Source organism: Aythya marila, assembly GCF_965140915.1.
Source record: "Aythya marila genome assembly, chromosome: 2".
NCBI classification, from domain to species: domain Eukaryota; kingdom Metazoa; phylum Chordata; class Aves; order Anseriformes; family Anatidae; genus Aythya; species Aythya marila.
This window is the reverse complement of record NC_139043.1, coordinates 45,179,114-45,207,043: the sequence shown is the minus strand read 5'-3', so window position 1 is coordinate 45,207,043 and position 27,930 is coordinate 45,179,114. Positions and strand designations below refer to the sequence as shown.

The 27,930-nt window shown below is 38.0% G+C and overlaps 1 protein-coding gene across 1 annotated transcript; it reads left to right on the top strand.

The window, feature by feature from the left end:
* The first annotated feature begins 235 nt into the window (after positions 1-235).
* On the top strand, positions 236-27,840 carry MRPL3 (mitochondrial ribosomal protein L3). Its single transcript, XM_082754852.1, has 10 exons — positions 236-306; positions 1,147-1,325; positions 2,352-2,443; positions 3,275-3,373; positions 7,206-7,305; positions 8,569-8,629; positions 15,764-15,872; positions 17,416-17,493; positions 18,470-18,547; positions 27,602-27,840. Exons 1-10 carry the CDS (start codon positions 239-241, stop codon positions 27,749-27,751), a joined length of 1,014 nt encoding a protein of 337 aa, XP_082610978.1. The 5' UTR covers positions 236-238; the 3' UTR covers positions 27,752-27,840.
* Positions 27,841-27,930: the final 90 nt, after the last annotated feature.

The following is a 27,930-nucleotide window of genomic DNA, read 5'->3' as shown; positions in this document are numbered from 1 at the left end:
ACACCACAACGGCGAGGCAAAACGGAGACACAGGCTTAAAAAAAAAAAAAGAACCCAGGCGGGACAGCAGCTGGCAACGGCGACTGATGCCTCTTCCCCTCGGCTCCCGGCCTCACACGGGCAGCCCGGAGCTGACAGGAGCCGCAGAGGCCCCGCCCCGCCCAGCGCCTCCCGCCCGCCATCTGCCTTCCGCGGCGGCCCGGAAGGGTTTGGGCGCGGGGCGGGGCGGGGCGGCGGCATGGCGGGCTGGGCGCTGCTGGCCCGCCTCGGGGCCCGGCTCAGGGCGGCGGGGGCGGCCGGACACAGGTAGCGGGGACGGGCGGGATGAGGGGGGGGAGGTTGGGGCAGGGGAGGGTGGCTGTGGCCCTGGGGGTCGCCGCAGCTCCGGCCGCTGATTAAATTATCGTTATCTTTGCGACTGTGCTGGTGGCTGGGGATTTTGGGGTGCTTTGGGGTTATGGCGGTGCAGCTGGGCTGCTGCAGGTGCTCAGCAGCGAGCCTGGCACGGGGGAGTTGTCCCCAGTCCCTCTGTCCTGCCTCCTGCTCACAGCAGCGTGGCCAGCACAGAGGTGGCGCGGCCCCTCTGGGACCCTGTGCCAGCATCTGGCTGTCCTCAGGCTGAGCACATCTTCCTTGCCCTAAATCAAAACCTCTTTATTTGGTTTATACTTAATCTTTCATTCTTCTGCCTTTGCCTCAGTAAGCGTGGCCTGGCGCTGTCTTGTCAGTGACCTCCTTGTAGGTATTGGAAAGGTGAAGTCTTTGCCCACAGAGCTAAAGACAGGGTGGTAATCGCTGTCCTTGATTTCCTGACCAGCCCATACAGACTGGCAGCTTTGCCCTTGAGCGTTGTCAGCTGCACCCTCCCGTTCAGTTGTATTCACAATCACCCACTCGTAAGGTCATTGATAAAGATATTAAACAGGATAAGCCATCACACAGCTTCTTATGAAACTCTGCATGTAGTTGGTAGAGTGACAATGGTTGGTGGTGGTTGAATAGCTTACTACGGTAATTTCAGTCTTTGTGACAATACACTGTATTACATAATGATATAATCTTGTAGTATGTACATTGCAAACGTACATGTTATGAGTCACTATTTGAGCTGATCAGACGCTTGAACTTTTTCCCCTCATTGGAAAGGGGGCAGCTGGGCCCTGTAGCCAGGCATGGCAACGATGCAACGTGGTGGCACGAGCATCTTTCTGAAGAGAACGTCCAGTTCCTCAAGAAGACAACTGCGGAGGAATACAAAGCACAGACGGCCAGCAAGCTCTGCCCTCTGAAGGATGAGCCATGGCCACTGAATGAGTGGAAACCAGGTAAGAAAGCCTCTCATCTGAAATAACTACAATTATGATGAAATTATCGTTGTTGCATTCAGTAACACTGGGGTTCAGTCTTACGTTTCCCTCTTTGCTGCTACCTCAGTCACCTTGCCCTTTGCAAGGAACAAAATGCTTGTTACAATTTCTGTCCTCATCCATGAGGAAGTTCTCATGGATTTGCAGACTGTATCACATTGTTGTTTAATGTCAGATATTGTGCCCCTCTTAAAGAGTCAAAAATTTAATGTTGTGTTCTAGTCCATAAGACTTTGGAATTACTGAATAGAAGTGGGATGTGTTCTGCAACAGGTTTTTCTTCAGCCCAGCAATGAACACTTTCAAGTTCATGTATTTTACATTCTAGGAGGTCTTTTTGATGGGTCCTTTTTTCATTTTGTTGGCATTGAGTGGCACTGACCAGGTGCTGACTAGGACTGAATGAATGCTAAGTTTTCACAAAGTTAAGAACTTGTTTTAAATGCTTTTTTAGAGAACTGATATATAATGTTTACTTTACTAGGAAGCGTGTTGGATTTTTCAAGCTTTGAAGTATTTATTCTTTATTTGAAGTGTTCTATTTTTCAAGCTCTGGGCTGTCAAAGGCCAGAATTGACAGGGTGTTTTTGCTGTACAGTTACAGTGTCAAAAATATGCAAAGGTTGGGATAGGAGAAACCTACAACAGAAGACTTTAATAGTTGTTTTGGTTCTAGGATTCTGCATGGGTGTCATGATTTCACAAACGAATGAGTCTGAAGCATAGATCTTAATGATGAACTGGTTTGCATGCTCCATCAAACAGAACTGGAACAAACAGAACTTTACTGCTAATAGGATTAAAAGCAATGAACAGGTTATTTCCAGCCCACCCGCAGCGAGTCAGCGATGTTTTCTCTCCATCTTCAGCTCCATAGGAAAGGTCTGAGTTGATGAGACTTTGCAGGGAGTTCTGTAGGTTATGAGATAGATTCTTTCAAATATTAAGCATGGAGTTGCATCTGTCTTTCCTTCCGACCTACAGATTCCGTCAGAGTTGGCGTTGTTGCAGTGAAACTGGGAATGATGCCAATATGGACCAAGTCAGGAAAGAAACACGCTGTCACACTACTTAAGGTGAAATAAATCATGTAGAATTTCATCCTCTTTACTGTATTCAGATCGTTAACCAGAAGTTTCAGGCAGAAGTGAAATTTATCATTTTACATAGCAGGAAATTACTTTAAAACCAATCTTTCAGCCCTGCATAGCACTCTGTGCCTATTCTGTTTATTTGCTAAACTTTCTAGAAGTGGTCTGTCTTCTGCCTTGAGTATTCAAGTGCTGCAGAACTGTAGGCAGTATGCCTTGCCCAGGGAAGATGGGAAGACAACGTAAAGTTGGGTTTTGCTCCCCAGCTTTTCTTTTTTTGTCATGTGCAGGCACTTTGGGATTAGCTTCACTCCGGTTGCTGAGCCTTTGTATGCTTGAAGCTATTTCTTTGTATTCTCTGGCAGATGTTCACTGTGGTGAAGCTCTTTTGCTCACCTTTTGCTGCCACGTGACAAACAGGGACTGTGAGGACACCAGGTTTACAGGGTGAGGGAGTTGGAGTCCGAAATGTAGTCTCATTGTATGCTTTGCAGCTACATGCAGCAGGGGTTTTGCGCATTTTGCATGTAAAAGATAGCTATAAGAGTTCATTCAATTTCTAGAGTATTCTTGAAAGTACGGTTTGCATTTTAGGAGTATTTTTTTTCTAAGATAAACCTTTAATTGATTGTGAGAAGAGTGTCTGTGGTAAAAGGGTAACACACTGCCCTATCTGCACCAAATCTTGTGTGTATCTTTGTGAATACAAATGAAACAGACTGGCTTTGTTTGACTTGTCTTGACAGTACCTTACTAGGTACTCAAACTGTGCACATCTGCTTATACTTAAGTAATCACTGTTCCTTTTTTCTTAAGGTGCAAGACTGTCACGTTTTAAGGTACATTTCAAAGGAAGAATCAGAAGGAAAAACAGCTAAGCTGATTGTTGGAGGAAAAAACGTATCTCCATTTTTTGTAAGTGAACTGCTTTGGGTGTTTCTGTTAGAAAAGGTGTTTCTCTTGTGGTTACAGCACAACAGCAGCATGAACAGAGTATTTTGGAACTGATCTTTTGTCACATCCATCCTTGATTGTTTCCCTACTGCTAGTCTTGATTTTTGGTTAAGAGAAGAGCAAGAACAACTGCTTGAATTTCTTGTCCCTTGGTTCCCCAGGAAAGCTGTGGGTTTAGGAAGTTGCTGTGATGAGCAGTGTCCTGTACTGGTAAGAGTCTGAAGGGCTTTTAGCTGTGTTCCCATGTCTGTGGAGGGACAATGGAAGACAAACATCTTAGTGACGTGCTGTAAATTCATTCAGTTTCATAACTTGTTTAGATGACAGTGTTCTATATCTTACTCTTCCATACCATTTTATTAGATGTGGTTGTAATTCTTCCACAAGTCTCTTGAGATTGATAATTTGCATATAGTTTTACTGATGAAAAAGTTCAAGACCAATTTTCAGGAAGATGGCTTCGTGATTGTAGCTCATCAACAGTGATGTCAAAACCACTCACTTGTTTAGACACCCCAAATGCCTGATGTGGAATTCCCAGCCACCTTCAATGGCTGTGGCTGTCTAGTAGAGCTGTCACTCCTGACAAGGAAAATTGAATTATAGATCAAAGCAGGAGCAAAGCTTTCCCTCAAAGGATTGCAGTTTTGTGATCCATTATTTCTATAAAGTATCACTTTTCATTTCTTGCAATATCCTGAGACTGACTTGTTTGATTTAAGCAAGAAAAAATAGGGCTCGTGATTATTAACCAGATTATCTCAGTTTGTGATTTTGGTCTTTCAAGGACACACATTTCCTTTTTTTTTTTTTTTTTTTTTTTTTTTTTTTTTTTTTTTTTTTTTTCAAACAGAAGGTTTTCCCAGAGCCTCTATATGAGTACTTGTCTGTGCTTTAGGGGAGGTGAGGGAGTTGGAGCTTTTTCATTTGGTAAATGGTAAATGTTGGCTTTTACGGGGTATTCTAGTGATTTCTTTTTTGAACAGGCTCATACTTTTAGGTGTCTTCCTTTCATTCAGTGCATTTATGCCATATTTTACCATCATTGCATCTGTTTTTTTGTGTCATTTTGGCCCATTTCTATTTTCCAATGGTGACATCTTTCCTGGAGAAATTACATTAGTGTTTTTTCTTTACTGTAGCCTTGGTTTAAGATGTGCAACAATCATAAGAATCTAGTAATCTTCAAGTTTTATTTTGCTCATTAGACCTCACACAATGAATCTTTTAATGAAAGTGATGTTAGTAGTGATTCTTTGATTGTCAGAGTCAAAATGTACAATGAACAAGGAGAAATAGAAACTACATATAAAAGAACTAATGATTCAAGGGCTTTTTTAGCAATTTGCACTATGTCAATGCTTCTCTTGCATATAACTTTTTCCAAGTTAGCACCTGTTAATTTGGTTGAACTTAGGCTTATTTTAATAAAGAAATTGACTAAATATCCTTGGGCAAATCCATGGTGAGGACCTAGCCTAGAACAGAGCTCTGTGTTACCATCATCTCTGTATAAGCTACGTAGTTTCCAAGAAAGAATTTGGCATGCAGTTTCTGCACAATTTTACTTGCCAAGGTACCAGCAAGTGATGTGTTTTTCTGGCTTAGCTCAGGTTTGAATCCATGCTTTCCTATGTTATCAGTCTTTTTATGTGTTTCATTCCTTTCTGAAGTATCCAAATAGGAGAATTAAAAGAGAGCTGAAGGATGCTGTATTGTATTAGCGTTGTAAGCAGTTTATCTTCTGTTAATTCCTCGTAGGAACACCTGTCTTCCTCAGATTCCTCACAGCTACTGATTTTTTAATGAATTCAGTCTAGTGATTCCCTCAGTAATTTTACTAACAAAGAGTAACTCCTGTATTTGAGTGTCAAATTGCTTTTTTAAGAAAAATGTATTTGCATCTTACATCAGCAATATTTTTTTTTCTTTTTAGCTCGATGTCAGCCCATTACGAGTTGACAGAGGTTTTTCATGATTTTTAATACAAGATTATTCTCCAAAGCACTACTCTGTCAGTGCTATAACAGTTTTTGTAAAAATATTTTCTTTCCTTAAGTAAGAGCATATTGATCATTTTCCTATAATGAAGATATTGTTGGTCTTTTTAAAAATCAGAACATCTTAGAATTTGTTTAATATTCTCTTCAGCATTGCCTTGTAGGAAGGTTTTAGAAAAACTGCAGTGTTTTGTTAGTAGAAATACATCTCTGTGACTTTACTGCTTGAGGAAACCTTGTTGCTGAAGTAGAATGGTGAAAGGCTATTGTAGGGTGTTTTTGAGGAATAAGGGATTTTCACCCTTTGGTTTTCATCTACTTTTCTTCAACTGTGGTAGCTCTTCCCAGGCACTCCTGCAGAGCCCAGAGCTCCACTCGATGTTGTCCTAGGAGGCAGTTTTACACAGCAGTGGAAATAAAGGGTGGATGTGAAGGCATTTATAGAGGGGGAGTCTGCTTTATTTTTCGTCCAAACGTATGGCACTACAGTTTAGTGCAGCTGTCTCACTGATGCCTCAAATTTTTCCATTTTTTTTGGGAGATTTTGTATTTAATTGAAGAACTTTTATTTAAAAAAATGTTATTTGAAGTCTTTTGTACTGTGAAATCAAGTTAACAAATCACTTAATAATAATAATAAAGAAATAACCTTCAAAGACTCTATATCCATGTTTCCTCCTCAAGTAAGGACAGATCCATAAAGATAATAGTTGTGTGTCTAAGTCAGAGATGCTACTTCTTGCTTCCTCATTCTTAAGAAAACTTCCTCTCATAACACTTTTTTTTTTTTTTTACGTTTTTTTAAAACAAGGGGAAGAACAGCATGCATATTTTCTAAATAAACTAAATGTTTTAAAGGCTTTCAGATTATTGTGTCTAAAAATGCAAAGTTTTTTTTTGTTGTTGTTTGAGAGAGAATTTCACAGAACAGTTGAGAAGTGAACCTCGGAGATGTGACTACCCAAGTGTGACAGTATTGTCAGATGCTTAAATTGCTTTCTAGAAGTCATTTGAAGAAAAATCAGCTGCATCACCTTTTCCTGCAGCCTCAGTTTTCCTGCACTTCTGTTTCCATTGGCGGGATTTTCTTAGTGGTCAGCTGTGCTGTGAATTGTCTCGTTTAAAATAGCTGAGAACGTTTTTTTGTTTGTTTGTTTGTTTGTTTTTAAGTGTTTTTAACATTATGTGAGGGTTGTGAGCTTCCTAAATAAGGGCTCTTCTTTTTCAATAGCGCTTTGGCACTGAGTGTGCTTGCTGTATCTTAAAAACACATGAATTGTAAACTTGTTCTTCATCCTTTTTCCCTTTTAGTTTATTGAAGCTAGATTCTCTTCTGTAGAAGTTTCTGCAAGACTGGGCTTTATTGGTCTGGTTTTGTTAAATGGAACAAATGTTATTTATGGTGCTGTGGAACTAAGTCATTAGCAGCTTTGAAAAGGGAAAAATGCTTTTCAATGATTATGAAACTTTTTTCAAGAGTTAAACTGATGAAAAACACATTTTATGTACATTCTAAATGACTGCTTGCTTTCTTGTGATCTTGGAAATCTTCATCTCTCTTGTCTATATGATGTAATTAGGGTAATTACTTGACAGAAAATAAAATGCAGACCTGGGAATTTTAAATTAATTTTATAGAGTTAAAATGCTACTCTCGAGATAAAAATGTAGTATGCTATGTCTGAGTGATGTTGACAGTCTGTAAAATCACTTTCTGTGCTATGCTGATCACAGAGTATTTTAAAATAACTTTGTTATGCTTTTTTTTTTTTTATGGCTATGCTTTGTTACAGAAATCAGAGGCAGCAATGGACATTTTTAAAGAAGCTGGAGTACCACGGAAGCAGAAAGTTACAGCATTTAATGTAACAGATGATGCCATAATTAAACCAGGTAGTCTTTTTGATTTACTGAACATTATATGCATAGTTAATGCCTGCTGCTGCTTCTAGATCTAAACCAAGTAAAGTTGATTTCATTCTTGTTTTGCCCTGAACTTGCTGAATTCTTATTTTTTTTTTCACTGAACACAAATAAGCTTTAAATGTGGCTGCCTGTTGTCATATATGATGCTTTTTTTCTGGCAGTTTGCAAAGTAAAACACGTAACAAATGTCCTCGCTGAAAATCAGTATCAGAAGTTAAGAGACTTAATTAAAAAGTTCTTTGTTTTTAGGTGTTAGTAGCTTTTGTATATAGCCTGCTTTTATTTTGTACTTTTCTGACAGTTAACTGTCAATATTTTGACATGAGTTATATATGGTAGGAGATTCTAACGTCTTGCATCTTTGTTTGATATTAGAGAAGGCTCCTGCAAGAGGTTTTAAGACAGTGTGGTAACTGATAAAAATAAAGTCTGATGTGTGGAAGGAGTATGGGCTAATTAATTGAAGCAAAAACTTGAGATGTAGCAGAATTGCAGATTTTCAACAAAATGATATTTATTGAAAACAATAAAAGAGCATATATTTTGTCCATAGCATGCTTCATGTACCTCATATTATATCAGTTGCTTGCTGCTAACAGGCACATTACCCAAGGTTTGTATGGATCATACAAACAACATTAAATAATATGAGGAATTTATGCTTGAGACGAGACTCAGATGAGTGATGTCCCTGACGTATGGCAGCATTACTTCTACTAAAAAGTAGTGTCTGGGTAATTCCCTGTGCTTGTAGTTCTATCTTCTGTCTTTAGTTTGGAAACACTGTCTTAACAAAGAGGAAGCATTGTACAACTTCTTTTCATTTTAAAAAAATTCACTTTGTGAGGTTCTAGTAGATAAAGGGGGAGCATGGTTCTGTTTTCTTGCCAGGTTTGTTTATTGTGAGTGCCTTAAATAATTTAAGTATTTTGGGCTTTGTTCTACTTAGAAACGATCCAGTGTCTGGATCGTTTCTAAGTAGAGCCCAAACTCTTCTTTCCAACGTGTTTCAAATTGGGCTAGTAACTGGGAAATGTGACTAAGTTGCAATTTCAAAGATTGAAGTTTAGTCATTGAGAACTATAAAAAAAGAACAAATAACATTTGTACAAAAAAAAAAAACAAAAGTTGCTTTCTTTCCTATGACTGCAGTCCACTCTGGATGGTAATGACTGGAGAGTGATTTGAGGATTTTGGCACTTAAACATTATCTGTCCTCTTCTTTTGCAGGTACTCCGTTGTATGCTGCTCACTTCCGCCCAGGGCAGTTCGTGGATGTTACTGCAAAAACGTAGGTTCCCAGCATTTTAATGCATATGGCTTCTCTTTCAAATAGACTAGTTGACTTATCTTTTTGTTTTTTCTTTTGTCCTCTGCTTTGGCTTGAGAAGAGCTTTATGGGTATCAAAAGCTGAAATACAGCTGCAAGGGGAGGGGCAGAATCTAGAAATCTGCTCATTGGATCAAAAATACCAGATTATCGTTCTTTGAGGCTCTTTAATTCCAACACTGTTGGTAAACAAACTGTGTTAGGGCTGTGGTTGTCTGTCATGCACACGTGATTATTGCTGGAGCACTTGATATACAGCTTGAGAAAGAGGTGCTTGGGCTTAGCACAAGTCAGGAAGTCTATAATGTGCCTGTGGTATGTGGAAGCAAGGAATAAATGCTGAAGGGCCTCAGCTCTCAGAAAAGCTGTTTAATTTTGATTTGAGGAAGAGATGAATCATGATGACAGCAGAGCAAAAAATAAAATAAAATTAGAGAATACATTTAGCAAGACAATAGAACTGTCAAGTTCCTGTATTGTTTTATCTCGTATTTCAGCTCATCTCGTTTGCCAGCAACTGCTGATACCTTTCACTTTACCGTGGGAGGAATGATTTCCTCTTGGACTACTGCAAATGCCAGATTAGGGCTCAAGTGGTAGAGGGTGTCAAAAGAGGAGCTGGCATCTTGCCACGGAGACTCGTCATGCCTCATTTGTTACGTGCATGATTTCCACTGCCCAAGAGAGTTGAGAATTCCTATCTCCGTCTTTTAGTGAAGTATATTTTGGTTGCCTTGTGCTACCAAGATAATGTTCTCCATTTGATGTTTAATTTTTTGTGTAATGGAGATAATACCAAAATGGCTTTGTTGAAATACCATCCATTCTAATTGCCTCATGTGTCATAGTTACAAATGTCTGATATTTTTCACAGGGCTCTGCATGTAGGGGGAAATGTACCACAGCAGTACAGCAGAATAGTCAGCTCCAACATAGCTCCACCTGAAAACACTTATAAATGCATCTTATTTGGAACAGGAGGTCAAGGACTGGAATTAGTGTTTTTCTATGTTGAATGTGGTTATGTAAGACTTCAACCTGGTGTATTATTCATTCAACTTCTAAATTGTGTTTAATGAACAGCCCATGAGAGACAGCAGCTTGTCTGTAAAGCTAAGTACCGCATAATCAGGAGTACAGGCGTACCATGCAGAGGGAGTGTTACACTTTGTTAATGCAGAAGATCCCTGTTCTTGTAGAAGTACTTCCAAGTACCAGGAAAGTTTGTTGGCAGTTGAATAGATACTGGTAAGCAGCCATAGGGTATCGATTTGTATCTTGCAATGTGTATTTGAAGTAGTAGCAAGCTGAGAACGGTCTGGGTTCCTGGCTGTATTTGGTGAATCCATCCCATCTTCTAAATCAGTATTTTTAATCTGTGTGGACAATCCCAGTTTGGAAATTACCTATTTGTACCACCGATTTTAGTAGTATATTGCATATGATCCTGATGTACAGGTGCCTAGTATAAAAGGAGAAGAAAAAAATCTTAAACAAAAGGGACGTCGGGATTTTCTTCATCATATTTTTTTCCTGTTAATATGATCCCCTAATCATCCCAGTCTTTCTAGATCTGATTTTATTTTTAAACCTTTTTCTGTGCTTTATTCTCATTCTGGTTACTGCTTTTTTTTTTTTTCCTTAACTACCAATTTTTTGGAACACTGCATTTATCATTACATTACCTTAATTCTTGGGCAATAATTAAATTATTTGCATGCACTCCAGTATTTCTGTGGATCTTTTAATTTATTCCATGCAATTTTGTGCAGTGTTGCTTAGTCCCATACTTGGTAGAGTTTTGTTTCTAATTATTTTTCAAAATACCATATACATCATTCTTTGTTACTGTACATGTAAAAAAAATACAGCTTTCACGATGTCACAAAAACATCCAAGAAATGCTTTGGTGAAGGGTAAACAAGTTACCTAGGAGTGATTTACAGCATTGGGGCATAGCATTTGGGTTGCACTTTGGGAAAGAGATGAGAACATACTTCATGTTAAACTTATGTTCTGAACCACACTGAAAAGGAGCCAGCTTCCACCTGCTGAAGAAAGAGGGAACCTGTGGAGGTTTGGTCTGCTGGCTGATATTAGCCTTTGTGTATTACTTTTAAGAGTTGTATTGAAGCCATGGGGACATCTTGAAAAGCAACATAAGAGTATTACGCTGAGTCATAGCAGGGAGCAACTTCCATTTTCCTTATTTAAACTGTTATGGACTTAAAAGCCAATAATTTCTAAAATGTTCTATCGCTGCTAGTAAAGTTTTTAGAAATATTTTTACGTGAATGTGTTCTTCAAATTTTTAAGATGATCAGGAAACTTGTTTTATCAGAGAAAACAACAAAGTGTGCAATGCTGGAAATCACATAAATAATAAAGACTTCGTTAGTATCTTGATTAGACTTGGATAATAAAATGTCGGGTGTTTTTTTTGTTTGTTTTTCTTAGGACTATCTGCTTTTAAACTTTCATTGGAAATGCATTTGCCTGTCTTTTGAAATATTTTGATTCATTTATTCCTGTGAAGAAAAACACACAGAAAGAAGAAGGGTCAGTTAGAGATGTGTACAGTTTGCTTTTATTTGAAGTTGCTTATTTTGTTCAACACAATATGCATGGCTTTTACAACACTGACAGTAGACAGTGTGTCTGCAAGCTGCCAGTTTTGTTTAGTGCTGATTTTTTCCTTAATACTCATTTTCAGCAATTTAAAAGTCCAGTCCTTAAATTTCATAGCTATTTTTAATTATAAGACTTGCCCTTTGTTTTCAGAGGTATGTTTCAAATATGTCTGAAAGTTTAGGCAGCCAAAATGTGAGGATGGGAGGAGGTGGGACTGTGCTTTGCATGGCAGCCTGAATGCTGGATGGAGCTTGAGTTGTAGTTGACTACATCTCAAAAGAAAGTTGACTTTCTGCCACTTCGTGGCCTGTTTTCATGAACATTTCAGGAAACCAATGAAGTGTCAGAAATGTTGCCTCTCCAAAGAAAAAGCCAATGGTAGTTGTCTTTGAAATGTGCAAGTGGTAATTCTGTTGTGCTTAGTGGCTTCTTTGAGCTTTGCTAGGCTAACAGACTAATCTGAGCCTGAAAGTACACTTTACAGTTGTCTGAAATTATTTGGCTAAGTAGTTGGGATATTTTATTTTTCCTCTACAGTATCTAAGTGATCGTCCTTTAAATGAGCTAAATTTGAAAAGTTAATAGCAAACTGAAGTGTGGTTTAATTACAGTGCTTTATTTCAGTAGTTCTCTAAATGATGGTTGGCTCATTAGCTACTGGCATTTTGCTTCTGTCAAACCTGGAAATTGAGGTTCTGTACAAAATTGTGTGGTTGACTTGAACAGCTGCTTTCCAGCAGGTGAGACCAGAACTACTGTGTCTAATTAAACTCTTAATTCCTCAGAATGATTATTTTCATTTCATTTAATGCTTATGTTAGTTTTGCATATGCTTGATTGTTGCCTGTGGTTCCTTTATGGGACCCAGGTAATCATGCTTTGATGGAGCTAAGTAAAGTAAGTGACTAAATTCCATGTATTACAGAAAAGTGGTGTTATGTCTATACATATCTAGTCTGCTAAAGATAAACCTGATGCGTGCTTGTTCAGATATTGTGTTTAATGTTGCCATGGTCAGAACAAAATTGGAGTCCTTGATTCAAGCCAAGACAACAGGTAGTAGATGTCTTATCAAGAAATGTCAACAGTATAAGTAGGATGACAAATGTTATACTTTAATGTAGGCTTTTGGTAGCCATCTCTCAGATACTGCACATGTGACTTGATTCTTTCAGACTAGAGTCTAGACATTAATTCTGTTTAATGGTTCTGGATTGAGGTCCTACTGTGACAAACCATAATGTTTTGAAAATATCTGAATTCATCAGAGCTATGCCTATTAAAAGGTTTTAGAGTTGTACCTTTTCTTATGTATGTTTGAGTTTGTTCTAAATTAGAATTGTATCATGTTTATTTTTAAAGATTGCATAAAATTTAATATAGGGGGACGTTGGCATTTCTGACCTTAATGGAAGAAATCACTTTTGATGTATTCTTAAATAATGTGGTGATGTAGATCAAAAGAAAAGTAACTCCAGGAGAGATGCATGTTTTGTTGGTATCTTTTATGCATAATTTGGCTAATGTGAAATTACATGAAATAGTACATATATATTATGTTAAAAATTGTGCACAAGTATGTAGTAACTACGTGTTCTAATCTTTTGATTTTTGGCTAGATTAATGTTAAGAAAAGTCACAAGACTTTTTAAGTAATTGAAGATGCAGTATTCTTATGTGGAATATGTTCTTACAAGCATTCGTTGTTGGCAGAGTTATGAAAGTTTAATATAAATGTAAACTCGTTATAAATCTCTGATTTTTTTTTTTCCATACTATTTGTTGAACAGCATGCATCTCAAGTTTGCTTCCAAATGCAAAATAAATTTCATACAGTTGGAAAAATAGAGAAATCCATTACCTATATGAGAACAGATCAGTCACGTCAAGAAGGACCTAGGTTGGAAGTTTCTTCTTCTAGAGGGTTAGAGGTCTATTGGCTGAGCTAGCAAATGCCTACATGAACAGTCCTTCTTTTAAGTTTGATCTAAAGAGATGCCAGTAGTTCCTTTATTTTAATTTTTTATATTTGATTTGCATGTGTTTTTTACTCTGGCTCTGGCTTCCTTTCAGATAAAGGATGAGACTAGGAGGAAACATATACTATCTGTGTAATTGTTCTTCATCTTGATGTGTGCCTAAAGAATACCATACGTGGTTTATTCTTTCTTTAAAAAAAAAAAATTAAATGAATGAAACAAGGCTGTAGTTTCTTCTTATTATAAATTATTTAACTGAATTTATATGATTTATAAATCTTTTAAATCATGGTATTGATTGAGAATCGTGTTGGATGGGAAACTAATGTTGGATGGAAAACTAATAAAGAATCGTAAGATAAAGTGTATTTGTAATTCAGAGACCTTCGTTCAGTTCTTCACCCAGGAAAAATGAAACTATTCTAAAAAAGCATTGAATAAATATGATGAAAGGGTGTTAGTAAAGCTTTAAACTGTATGTTATATTCTAGTTTCACAGTTGAGATCTTTCTTGACCTTTGCCATAATATTTCAGATATTGGAGACAGTTTTTGTATTCCAGATTAACCAGAAATGTCTAAAGAAATCTGTTCTTCAGCATGCTCTTTTTTCAGTCAGTCCAGACTTACTATATATTTCCTAAGCCTTCAGTATTATATACTCTGAATCTTTGTTCACATTAAAATGTGTGTGTAACTGGAAAAGACCAAAAAGTAGTTGAGCATTTTCTATTGCATAAATCGTTAAACACTAGCAACTCTTATCATTCGATATAATCACTCCTTTTTGAAGGTAGAGCATTTGATGAGGTAAATATTTTCTCAAAATGCATCTCTTACAAATATTAACCGTTTCTAGCAACATTGTTTATTTATATTTTATTGAAAAGTACAATTTATGGGACTAAAAGTTGTTGATGTTTAAGAATGAACCACCTGAATGAAGTATTGAGGTGATTCATGATGTCAGGGATTTTGCTTCTTGATTAAAGTTGACGGTAGTGTTTTCTCTTGAAACGGTAGCTTTAGTTGGTTGTCTGGTTTTCTGTGAATTGCAAGTACATTTCTGCAGCTGAAGAATTAATCATGCCCCCAGTCTGCTCTCTGGTAACTGCACAGCTGCTGTTACGTGACCCGCTCGTGGTTTGGTTTTGGAGAGTTTGCTGATTCTGTCTTCCAGCTAGAGATGCCAGGAGTAGTCCACTTGGAAAACATGGCCAACATAGATAGCTTTAAACAAGTAGCAGTGGTTTTGCAGAGCAGGTACGAGTTTTCCTATGGCTCTAGTTTCTGTTCTGTATTTCCAAAGTTATTAACATCTACAGATGGCTGAAGGATTCAAAAAAGAAGTAAAAACGAGCCACTCAAAGCATAAACGGAAGCAAACTTTTCCAACCTTCAATGCTCAAGCTATTGCTTGCTGGCTTGCCTTTTTTTTTTTTTTCTCTCCAACTGTTGCTGCTTGCCCTGTGTACAGGCTTTTAAAATAAGCTGATACGTGTGTCCCTGATTTGGGGAGCCCTGCTCCTCCCTCCCATAGATACCCTCAGGTCCCTGTTACATCTCTCTAGTTTTTAGTGGCATTACTTTTGTGATCAGGGAGTAGGGAAGATGTTGTCCATATGTCCAGCACACAGTGTGCATGCTCGTTCCCAGTTTTATTTTCCTATGTCTAATGCTGGAACTAATAGGACTGTGGCATTGCAAAGTGCGTTAGCAGAGAAAGGGTTTCTGTAAATTGGATCATCTCGTTACGTTAATGAATCAGTGCGGTCACAAACCCTGTGGACAGACATCTCCTTTTGGAAAATGACAATGCGGGTTTAAACACGCACTGTAATCTACTTTTCTCATGCAATGATGAGCCAGTTTTTCCTATTGAGCCTTTCCTTGCAATAAATTGAACTCCAGAGCCAGTAATGATATTTGCTTGAAATATTAAGGCAGTGAAGATGCATTTATTTTGTCTTAGAGCTTATTTGTCAGATGGATCCAGATCAAATATGTTAACTGCTTTTATTACACACACACAATTGTGTTCAAGAGACAAATCTACTGTAGTTTGGAAAATAAATGTTCCGTGGCTTATTTTGATGATAGTCTAAGCAGCCATCCCTTCCCTCTCTCGATGCTTACTGCCTTTCATTAAGTTTTGGTATGTGTTGTTATACAGTTACTTTTCTTTTTTTTGCTTGATACTAGTTCAAGTTTTATCATAGTACTATGTACTGAGGACCATCACAGCAAGGAACATTTGATATCAGGCTTTTTGTATATTTGACTCCCTTCTAGTGCTTCTTATTCTCTAAAGCAACATTAAAATATTGTTCTAAAATACGTTTGTGGTATAAAATGCAGATATTTAAAAAATATTTTCAGGAACTTTGCTAAAAGTAAAAAGTTGATGAGCCTGACTGAAGTTGTTTATTGCTAAAACCTTTATTTTAAGGCGGACTAACCTAGGTTTGTTTCTGTCTTCCTTTTAGAATTGGTAAAGGATTTCAAGGTGTTATGAAAAGGTGGGGGTTTAAAGGCCAGCCTGCAAGCCACGGCCAAACTAAAACTCACAGACGTCCTGGAGCAATATCTACCAATGTGAGGATTCTTATTTCTTCTCACTTTCTGATGTAAATATTTGTCTGTGTCTTTAGAACTAATTACTAAAAATGAATTACTTCACAACATCAAGCTGTTACCATCTACTCTGTGGTAGGAGAGAATCCCAAATGTTTTAAAGGAGGTTCAGAAACCTGTATAGTAAACGATCCAGATAGCTGTTCTTGTATGTCTTAAGTTATGAATATTTATTGTTGGTAAGTAATCAGATGTTTTAACTGAGCAAATCATGGCATCATACTATAGCAGAGAGAAATAGTCTTAAAGCTTCAAAGAGAGTTCTAAAAATCTTTTACCACAGCATTTATACATTGGAAAGGATTTACGCTTTATACTGCAGATATTGTGCTAGTCTTTGAAGAAGTAGGTGGTTGTACTGCGGAACCCCAGTTTGTTTTATCACCTTTCCTGGTTTGTGTAGCTGCTTAAGGAACTCTTTCATCCCCAAAATAGCTTCTTGGTTACTTAGCATTTTTAAGCAGAGTATGGAATATTTTAAAGTTTCAAACCATAAACAATATTGCTTTAGAAGTTCTTTGGAACACATGCTTCAAAACTTTGTCCCTAGAAAGCTTGCATAACATATAGACTGAATGAGGACTTTTTTTAAACTAGCTTCACTAAGCAGAATGAAAACCAACTGAGTCACAGTACTGAACCTGATTTGTCTGATATTTTCCAGTTTAGCTTTTTTGTGATCCTGCATTGTGTAGTACAGAATCTTACCCCTAGAACTTGCTGTTAATTTCCTGAAATCAAGACTTGCATAGAAGTTAAATAAATAAACATAATTAATAATTAAGAGTGGTGCAGGAGACTGAGTCAAATCCTGGCTAATGCTATAGAACCGAAAATTATTTTGATTATTCCTGCCCCCTCCTTTTTTTTTCTCACACTTGTTCTGCAAGTTATACTTAGCCAAACAAAAATCGGATACAGAAATTGCACAGTAGCAGGACATGTATTTTTCAGAACAGAATTTAAAATGACACGCTTTAAAAAAATAATAAATAATCTGTTATCACTATAAAACTTGTGGACTGGAGGGAAGGGAGAAACTACAGTGTATCTTAACTTTGGCAGGGCTGCTCTGGAGCTCTGTGCAGGCATCCATAAGTATTTCAAGGGAATTTGACAATTGCTACTGACTGTGATATAATTGAGAGTTATGTTTCGACAGTAGTTTTAGAGAACTGTACCTTTTTCTGTTTTTCATGTTTTTCTCTAAATGAAAACATGAAGATTTTGATCTGAATCTATAACCATTACATATTAAGAAAAGCTAGAATCCCTTTGTTACAGTACTGTTACTTATAGTGATTTTTATGATTGAGGTCAAAAGTTTAAGATGACAAATAGAGTAATACCTAGCATCCATCAGGTAAGAATTTACATTTAAAATGCTAATCAATATTAGATGTTTTCAACATTGTAAATACCAGCATATTTTCTTGCTGCTGCACTCAAGTGTGTAAGTATACTGCTTGCAGTTACATAATTTTGGGGCCTGTTTTTTATCTAGAAAGCTGCAAAAGTTTACCGTGGAAAGAAAATGCCTGGGAAAATGGGTAACGTCTACAGGACATCTTATGGGTTAAAGGTAGGTACCAATATATTAGAATGTGCATAAGGTGGTTGCATTTCCAAGCAATGGACTAAGCCATACATCACTGTTGTGGGGTACTGTCTGTCATTTATTAGAGGTATGCAAGTTGGAAAGACGAGCAGCAAATATGTGCTCCTGTCTTGTGGCTTACAAAGAAGGTATCTGAACTCCCTTTGTGTATATATAGTCCTGGGGATTAGGATTTCAGGTGGCACTGCACATCTCGTGTGTTTTTCACTGTTTACCTAGACTTCTGCTTTGCAGTAGGAAAAGCCTCTGGCATCCTATAATGCATATTTTTATGTCTGTTCAGGTGTTCAAACCCAGATTAAGTCTAAGTTGTCTGAAGTCATCGTTACTTTATTGTGTCCTTTCACTTTCCTGTGTGAAAAGGGGACTATAGTTTCTGTCTAGATTCTGATGTGTGCATACCTGCAGGATTTCTTGGGCTATTACACCCACTGTCTCTGCAGGCAACCTCCTTAGTTTGCACAAAAGCATATTAGCCTCTAGGTTGTGAAAAAGTGTGCTGCTGCTCTCTAACCAGAACTAATGTTTCGTAACGAGAAAATGTGCGTGTTCAGTTGAGCACCTCATAGAATTAAGAAATTAACAAATGGTTTCAATAATATTTGCATGAACATATTTGTCTTAATTTGTCACAAACGTATTCTACAACAGCTCTTGCTGTTAGAGGGGAAAAGAGAGTTAGGAATTTCAGTTGGTGTTATGCTGAGCGAAGGGCTGACCATGAGCCTTTTAAAACTGTTCAATGTACTCCTGCAGTAGAAAGCTATGCACTCAAAATAGCGTGTAACCAAATTTTGTGGCACATCTAGGTCTCTGCAGAACATTGTTCTTCTTCAGAATGCCTCCTCCATTTAATCAGTTCGTGCTTTGCTTGGCTACTCTTTGTGAAGCTGGGAATAGTCTGTAAAATGAGTTCATTAATTATTTTTTTGGCTCCTAGGTGTGGAGGATCAACACAAAACATGACATTATCTATGTAAATGGCTCTGTTCCAGGTCACACGAATTGTCTGGTGAAGGTATGTTTGATAGTTTCAATTTACCTAGTATTAGTGACTGCTAAGCTTTTTACAGCTCTCTTAAAACAGGAAAAACGGTGGTGGAATGCAATCTTCATTTCTTTAGGGTTCAATCTTGTACTATAGAATTAAAGCAAGTAGGATCAACTCTGTAGACATGTGATTAATAGGAGCCATGGTTTACTGCTTATTCTAAACCATTTGTTCATAGCTTTGCTCTGGCACTGTGCATCCATGTAGCATATGATAAGCCAACAGTCACTGGATCCTTATGGAAAGTGCCTCAGGGCTAGGTCCATCCCCTTTTAACCTGAGTCCATAGTGTGTTGGTGAGATCTGGGCTGTATTCATGAACAGAATACAGAAATACACAGCAAGCACTGCTTTAAAAATTATTCAAGGCATTCACATACACAGTGGCAGTTACCTTTCTAAGAAGTAATCGAGAAGACAGCTGGAGTTCACAATAATGATATGAGTTCCCTTTGCAATCAGTATAAATGTATCAGTGTCATCTTCTGTGACATTTTACAAAATTAATTGTTAATTGCAAATTTTATGGAGATTGTTTCAGGATTGTCTATGAAAAGCTGGAACAGTGAGAAGTAGTATACCCATCAAAGTAAGAAAAATAGCGCTAAGGATTTTTTTCAAAATAGATTTTTCCTCTAATTAAGTATATTCTACACATCTGCAAACATTCTTTGGAATTTGTTTCCTTTCTGACTTAACAGATTACAGGGCATCAAACATCTTTAGTATCACTGATTATAAAGATTGTCAGATGCATAGATATACATATAACATATTGTTTAAAATCCTCAGAAATATTGTAGGGATTTAAATGGTCCAACTCAGAAAGTTCTGATGTTTTGAACAAGCTTATTATGTTCTTGGCATATTTTGCTATGAGCAGTCTGTTTCTATGTATTTTCTAGCTGTGGAGCACAAGTCCACAGTTACTGGGCAGTAAGTAAAGCAGAGCTGTTTTTAGAAGAGGTGATGTCTTACAGAAAAATGAAGCTTCTTTTTATGTTTGTCTCATTGGAAATAAGTCCTTTTTTTCTCAGTGAGGTGTCTCTAACTTGATTTGACTGTCATGTCCACTCCAAGCCTGGAGAATACATCACACATTTCTTTCCTGAGATTTAAAAGTTAAAATGAGTTAAATGTCCAGGAGAAGAAGTTCTCAGGGTTATTTTTCTGCAGAATTTCTGGGCATGGCGTCAGTGACATAGAATTAAGACCAGTTTGATTGGCTTTTCATCTGTATATCAGACTGAATGACCTTGTCTTTGACTGTGTTGAAAGTATCTTTCCTAACCGTGAGACGTGAAACTGGTAGGTAGCTGTATGTTAGTCCTAGGTTTAATTATGAATTTGTTGTTGGATAATACTTAACTCGTGTGTATACAAGCAATATAATGTGGCTGAAAAAATGAATAACACTTGATGCCCTGTCCTTTTTGCTTGATCTTAATGGTACTCTTAAGCAAGAACAAACTTGTTAAGAGGAGACTGCTGGGCTGAGCCATCTGAGCATATCCAGTAAACAACTGTTGACATCAGTAATATGAAGAGGATAATAGATTTTGATTGTCATGGTGGTCTGCTGCATTACCATTTAAGTGCTTGCCATTTCTAGTGGCGACTTCTGTTCAGTTCACTCCCCATAGATGATGATTGGAGCTTTATCCTAATATCAGAAAAAAAAAATGCCTTCACTGCCTTCTTTTTGTCAATGCTCTTTTTTTGCTCATTATTAACTGACACAAGGCACTGTTCTGTCCTCTTTGCTGTCTTTTGATGTGTAGAATCTGTGTTAAATGTATTTGCAAGTTACCTTTTTGAAAACGTTTCAAGACACAGCTGGATTTTTAAATTGATAACTACCTTTGTATGCTTTGTGGCATACACATTTCAGAGTTGCAGCTAATTCCATTATTAGAAATGAGGATTGAGGATCCATGGGAAGAGTTACAGGGATTTCATCCCTTAGATCTGCCTGATTAACATAACATAATATTTGGAAGAACTTCTAGCCAAAGTGATACAAACTCAAATTTTCATGAGTTTTTAGTTTAAATAACCCTGTAGTTAAATTTTAAGTTTTTTAGAAATTGCCTCCACTCACATATTTGGTGATACGAAGGAGTCTGTAGTTTGCAACAGCATATTCAAAATCCTTGAGCTGGTGAATCCATTCTGTGTTTTTTATTGTCCTTCATAAGACACATGAATTAATGGAATGGCTTTACCCTGCTGGCAGCTGAACTCCACCATAACTGCTCTTTCACTCCCTTTCCTCAAAGGGGAGAAAATACGATGGAAAGGGCTCAGGGGCTGAGATAAGGACAGGGAGATCACTCACCAGTTATCATCGCAGACAAAATGGAGACTCAGCATAGGAAGTTTGATTTACCACTAGCAGATTAGAGCAGTGAGAAACTAATACCAGACTGAAAAGGCCTTCCCCCCAGTCCACCCTTGTCTACCTCCCCACCATGAGCAGCACAGGAGAATGGGGAATGGGGGCTGCAGTTGGTCCCTGTTGCTTCACCTCTGCCACTCCCTCACGGTCCCTCTGCCCCTGCTCCCCGTGGGGTCTGTCCCACGGGATGCCGTCCTTCCCCAGCTGAGCCTACATGGGCCTCCCACAGGCAGCAGCTCTCCAAGCACTGCTCCCACACAGCTCCGTCCCACGGGGTCCATCCATCCATGCCCCAGGAGCAAACTGCTCCAGCACGGGTCCCCCGTGGGTGGGCGGCAGCTCCCCCCAGACCCCCTGCTCCTGCGTGGGCTCCTCTCCACGGGCTGCAGCTCCGGCCCGGGGCCTGCTCCTGCAGGGGCTCTCCATGGGCCGCAGGCTCCTCCAGGCCACATCCACCTGCTCCACCGGGGGCTCCTCCACCCATGGGGGGGCTGCAGCGTGGAGATCTGCTCCATGTGGGACCCATGGGTGCAGGGGGACCATCAGCCTGCTCTGATCTGATGTGGGGCAGCTGCTGGGCTCTGCTCACAGAGGCCACCCTGCAGCCCCCCTGCTACCAAACCCTTGCCACGTAAACCCAAGACAATTACACATATTCATTAAAAAATATAAGATTTTTTAATATATCTCTGAAGAGAAAAATTTAATTAAAAAAGCGTATTCCGCAATACAGTACAATGTGTGTTCTCTAATTTCTTGGAGGAAAAAAAAAATCTTCATTTAATCTTGCTGCAGTCATCTGTGGTATTTTTAGCTTGTTTTGAGCTGAGCCTTCCTTCCATGGTGTTTTCTTGTTTACGTGCAGACTGACTTTCTATACATTGATATATGGCTGTTTGTATCTGTAGCCGAGGAGGGAAATTACGGGATATTAGCTTCCATTATTACTGTTTGTTCCACTAAATACCTGCCTGAAACTGGTTAGGAGTAATGTCTAGGGGCTGTGGGACCATCTGTCTTTGAGCTCGAGAAGTGGAATACCACATAATACTCCTCTCTGTGCGTGCCTCTAAGAGGAAGGCATTTTTTGTTCAGTAACTGTTCTTTGTTGCCTGGTAACCATTAAAACCACAGTGCACCTTAAAGCGTGTATTTATTTTATGTTATGTATTTTTGGAAACTTCGTGCATCGGCACTGTATCCAGACGGAGATGAAGCACTTAGATTTTTCAAGTTTCATCTTCCCCGTGGAAGGTGCAGAAGACTAGGATTGATGGACTCCTGGCTTAATTAGGAATCGGGTTCTGTTTGATGTTGCATGCTGAACCACGCAGTTAAATAACTGACACAAGTAATGTTTCTAGCCAACTGGAAAATTAATCAAAAAGGCTGCTTTAGCATGGATTTCTGCCTCAGTGGCAAGGTCTAATAAAATTAAGAAAATTTAGGAGTATGCTAGAATGTACAGAACTTCTCTGCTGTAAGCGTAGCATCACAGTGAACATTTGTCAATTGGGTTACACTGTTGAGATCACCTACCTCTTGTGATACCTATTACTCTTGGTGAATCCTCTTAAATTACAGGTTTTAGACTTACTGTGGTGCTCATCGTCTAGGAGAATAAAGCTAATAGTTTTTTGTTTGTTGTTTTTTTTTTTTCCTTTGGAACCTTATGATGCTTGATTTGTCTCCCCAGTAGATTATCAAAAAGTTCTCCCTTCAGTTATCATTCCATGGACAAGCATAAGACTAATCCCTTTTTTTAAAGGGATGCTTTATAATGGAGTTGATATTGTAATAGGGCATAATACAGGATGCTATCGTTCAGACTTGATAATGTTTTATACATGTCCTATTTTTAAGACACCTGATATGCAGTCTTGATTACCAAGCTGCCTTTTTGCAAGCTAGAATTAAACTTGAAGCAAACCATTGCTATAGTGTCGTACTGTGCTTGAGCTAAGAAACTTAACTTCTAAGTCTTCCACTACTGCTTCTTTCTCCCTCTTTTTTTTTTTTTTTTTTTTTTTTTTTTTAAAGAGAAGTCTGTAGTACTTCACATCCTACTTATCTCACTGGCCAATATTGCTGTCTGTGTTTTTAGCTGCTGACACCTGTGCTAGGTGTGCTGTGCTCAAACTGAGGATGTGTAGGAGTAGTATGACACCTTGACTTTATTTTTGTTCCATATCCTGGGCCTTGATAGATAGGTGTGAGGGTTTTTTTGTTTCGTTTTGTTTTAAGACAACATAAAACTGGTCAGAAATGGCTATAATTCTTGAAGTAAATTTTCTGCCTAACTTCAAAAAATAGCATAGAAACTGAGCTGGGTAATGCATGACACTTGAGATTATTTCTAAAATTGAGAGTATTGAAACACATTTTTCTGTCTAGCAAACAGTTTGCATTCTTGGCTGTGGTTGCTAACACAGCCCGAAGCCCTGTTAAACAGCAAATGTGAATTGTGACTTCAGCGTTAAGTTTTGATGCCTGTTTAAGACCATATTATTTTGTGTTGATAGATTTCTGAATTTGTATATACTACCTATTTTTGCTGTTAATATATAGGACACGCATACGTGCAGTTTATTAAGTATCAGCAAAATTATTTGACTGTTTTAAATATCTAGTGACAAAATCATGACCAGGTCCAATTTCAACTTTCTCATATGATTTTCTCATTTACAAAACTCCACAGAGAATATACTATAGTGTATTTATACTACTATGTATAATGTCTATCTATAGGATTGTGTACTGTGATATATAGAAGTATTAACAGTAGTTAAGCAAGTCAAGTGGCAATGTTATATTGAGTTATACAGTGAATGTGCTTATATGGATCATAACAGCTAGCTGGTTGCTCAGCCCAGTTCCTTCTTTGAGTGAGAGCTAAGTACACTGGATTTTAATAACACAGAGCATTAAAACTTACACAAATGTCATGGTGTTCTTCTGTTTTGTTTTGGTTGTTTTTTTTTTGTTTGTTTCTTTTTCCTTTGAGAATTGTCATGAAGAGAGTTGAAAGGGATCAGCGCTGTCAGTTGTGAACATCTTGGATTTATACTGCCAGAAAACCTGCAGAAGACTACTTAAAATCTTAGACATGACATCATTAAACTTTTGAGTTGTAGCCTGTTTTCTCTTAGGGACTAAGCACAGTTATGAGAGAAGTTTATATATTAATTATTTCTACATAATTACACAACTGTTAGAGACTACAGCCTTATTGTAAAAGGTTACCAAAGCATTTGTTTTTACACAGTTTCAGTTTAGAATGTAAAATATATTTTGTGAACTTTGGGAAGGAAGGAAGTGAAATGTTACTTGATACAGCTTTGGATTCTTTGCTCTAAAGCATAGTTTTGCAGCTGTGGGATTTTGACTCTGAGGAGTAAGGTGAAAGACATTCAGTGGCATTTTTCCCTTTATTAGGGATGCTCTCAGAAGATCACTGTGAGAACAGGAAGAGCTGTGCTGGGTCATGCACAGTACAATGCTAATGCAAACAAATGTAACTGTGGCTGTGTACTGTCTAGCCTCCTTACTATGCTGCAAAGTTGTGCAGCAGAGATAATAAATACAGAAAACTTTTGGTGTGTTGCATCCTTCCTAAATAAAAAGTAGGCCATCCATTAATTCTCTTGAAAATGCAGAGAAATTGTATCATGTTTTAAGTTGCTAATTGTAGTTTGCAGATGTAAAATGAAATTGGATTACTCTTTTGATTGGAATAATTATACCTGTCTAACAACTTTGGGAACTTTGAATGAACGTGCCTCTTTCTGCCTTCTATCTGGTATCGATGCTTCAGGACCAGAACTTCACTTGCACTTGAAAGCTTTGCATGTAGAAGAAGACAGAAAAAGAGCTAGAGTTTTCACTAGTCAGAAAACATACTGTATCAGTTATAGTGATCAAAAGAAAGAGCATAGCAGAAGAAAATAACTTTAACACCTGCCAGGGCTCATGCTTTTGGGATCTGCCAAGCTTCTGAGGAGTTTAAAAGGGGCAAAATGAAATATTACTGTACAGTGGCCTGCTGAAAAGGTCCCTTAGGAGTCTTGAAGCTTCTTTAAGATCATTTCTTATTGCACAAAATGCGCTATCCCCAACAGCGTTAAGGTTGAACAGAAATCTTACGTTTACTTAGATAAACTAATGCAAGAGAAAGATTAGGGTCTTGTGTTTGCCTTCAGTTAAGAACAGATGTCTCACTGATATGTCCTAGGATATTAAATATCTGCTTTAAGAAAATAAAAGGAAGAAAAAAAAGGGGGGAGGGGAGAAGGAAACAAACATTTAAGTTCCTTTCACTTTCCAGGTGTCCAAAACAACCTGTATTGTAGAACCACAGAATGGTTTGCATTGGAAGGGACCTTAAAGATCACCTCATTCCAACCCCCTGCCATGGGCAGGGACACCTCCCACCAGACCAGGTTGTCCAAAGCCCCATCCAGCCTGGCCTTGAACACCTCCAGGGATGGGGCATCCACAGCTTCTCTGGGCAGCCAGTGCCAGGGCCTCACCACCCTCACAGTAAAGCATTTCTTCCAAATATCTAATCTAAATCCACCCTCCTTTAATTTAAAGGAGAGGCCCTTTAAAAAGAGGCCCTCCCCAAATATGTATTACTACATATTTATTTCAAAATGAGAATAAACCAAAGTAACAAAAAATAAATAAGAAAAACACTCTAGTAAGATGCATATGAAATAAATAAGATATCAGAAATAAAGCAATTTATTTTCATCTTCCTAATATATTGTGGCTAGTGAAGAGACCATGTATACTTTCACTGTACTTCAGAAGAGAGGTAGCAAAGAAGGCTTATGCTGTGTCGCGGGATGAGGGAGTAAGAGAAAAAGGAAGAAGGGAAATAACGGGTAACTGGTGAGGTTACTAAAACATGTTTATCTAGTAAAAGAAATAACAGCAGTCTATTGAAAAGGAAATGTGACTTCTCAGCCTCAGCAGTTCAGATGGCATGGTTGGAGCTGTTTGATTTTGTTTCCCGTGAGCTCGCTATTGCTGGAGCTGTTGCAGCAAAGGTCTTTGGAGCCATGCCTCAGCCTAGTTTATTCCACGTAGATACGTAGCATGAAGTGCTGTCTGCCCTGGGCACGGGTGCTTCAATAGTTAAGCATGGCAATTGACAAGTGAGCAGGTGTCTGGTGGAAGAGGAATGATCTACTCAAAAAGCCAAGTAGCCATCCTAACCAGTACGATGTGTTGAGCTTTTCTCTCTCTCATTCTTAGCAGAAGGCTTTCTTTTGTTTAATAAACCTTCATTTAGAAAGCTGTTGGAACTTCTTTGGATAAAATAAATAGCAGTTTTTAAAAGCTCCAGTTTGTCTTTTATTGTGCATTTCATCCACAGGAATCCTCATGGACTTCTGTAAAGGCTCAAGTAATAACAGATATGAATCTGGTAAAATCAGGGCTGTTAGAAGAGAACTGTCAGCAGGCATAAGATTGTTTTATTTAATTTCTGCTGTAAATCACAGTTGTCTTATGTGAGGCTTTTTCCAACCAAGTAGAAACAAGCTTCCAGCTCTTAAGAAGCTCTTAAGAAGACAACAAAAAAAAGGGGGGGGGAGAGGTAAGGGGAAACACAAGTTATCTTCACTACACGAAAATTTTCCCTAATCTAGTTGTACTTTTTTTAATCCAATTGGGTATGGTGGCTGAAAGGGATTATTACAGCTCCAGGAGGAAGATCGTATGTAACAATATAAAAATGAAGAACCTTATTTTAAATGAAATTTCATTATTTGAAAATTTGTAGCTCTTTTTTTCTTCTTCAGAGATACCACCTCTCTATCTCCCACCGCAGACAAACTGCTTTTTGCTGATAACTCTAGCTACTAATTTTCTTCAAAGATTGGAGTTTCAAGGGCTAGATTTTAAATCTTTTCACCACGTAGAGAGGTCAGTAAAGGAAAGTTATTTCTGTATGGCACTACAGTTATTGGAAATTAACTTTTCTTAAAGGCTCATATTCCACAAACCTGTGTACTGATTCCTAGGTGAAGAAGCCTACATACTTAACTCTGTAGTCCCTGATTAGCCCTGCAGTAGCCAGAGGGACCCCATACAGCTCATATGTGTACCTTCATAGGATTGGTTGCCAGAATTAGTTTGTATTGTAAATACATGTCTTGGTTGTTGAAGAGGTGATCACACTGCATAATATAACTTGATATGTCACGTAGGAAAGTAACATGGGATATAAACACAGTTAAAACAAGCCCTGCTCGCATACATTTATGTTAATAACATTTTACAATATTGAGCAATGAATTCCTAAGAGTAGATTTCCATTCTGTCAGTATGGTACAAGTGATAAATTCTCCTTGAGCATTTTTGTTTGCAGTGTTTATTTTTGTTGTTGTTTTATTTTGTTTTTAACTCCTCAGTGACTTTGGTACAAAAAAATATTAAATCCAATAGTTGGGGTTGACACCAAAGTAACTGGTGATTATACAGGATACACAAGTGTGATGTAAATGCTGCTTTTTTTCCTTATACGTGCAAGGTGATTTCTTTGATTTTCAGTGCACTGCTGTCTGAAAGTTCTCTGTAAGATTTATTAATCATCCTTTTCTTCCCTTGCTTTTTAGGTCAAAGATACAAAATTGCCTAATTACAAAGACTGCAATAAAAACCCTCCATTCCCCACATTCTTTGCTGATGGAGATGAAAAACTACCCGAAGACTTGTACGATGAGGAAGTTTTCCAGTTCACAGATCCATCTGTCACATATGCATAATGTTCTTGACATCTTTGAAAATGTACAGTTTTGTTATTTTCATGAATTTTGCAATGCTATATAAGAATAAACCTATGACTTGCAATCTGGCCAACTGACGTGAACACTTCAGATATCACTGTTTCGGTCGGGTAATAAGACCTAAGACTATCAATTGCAAATCTGTATAAATCAGCAGG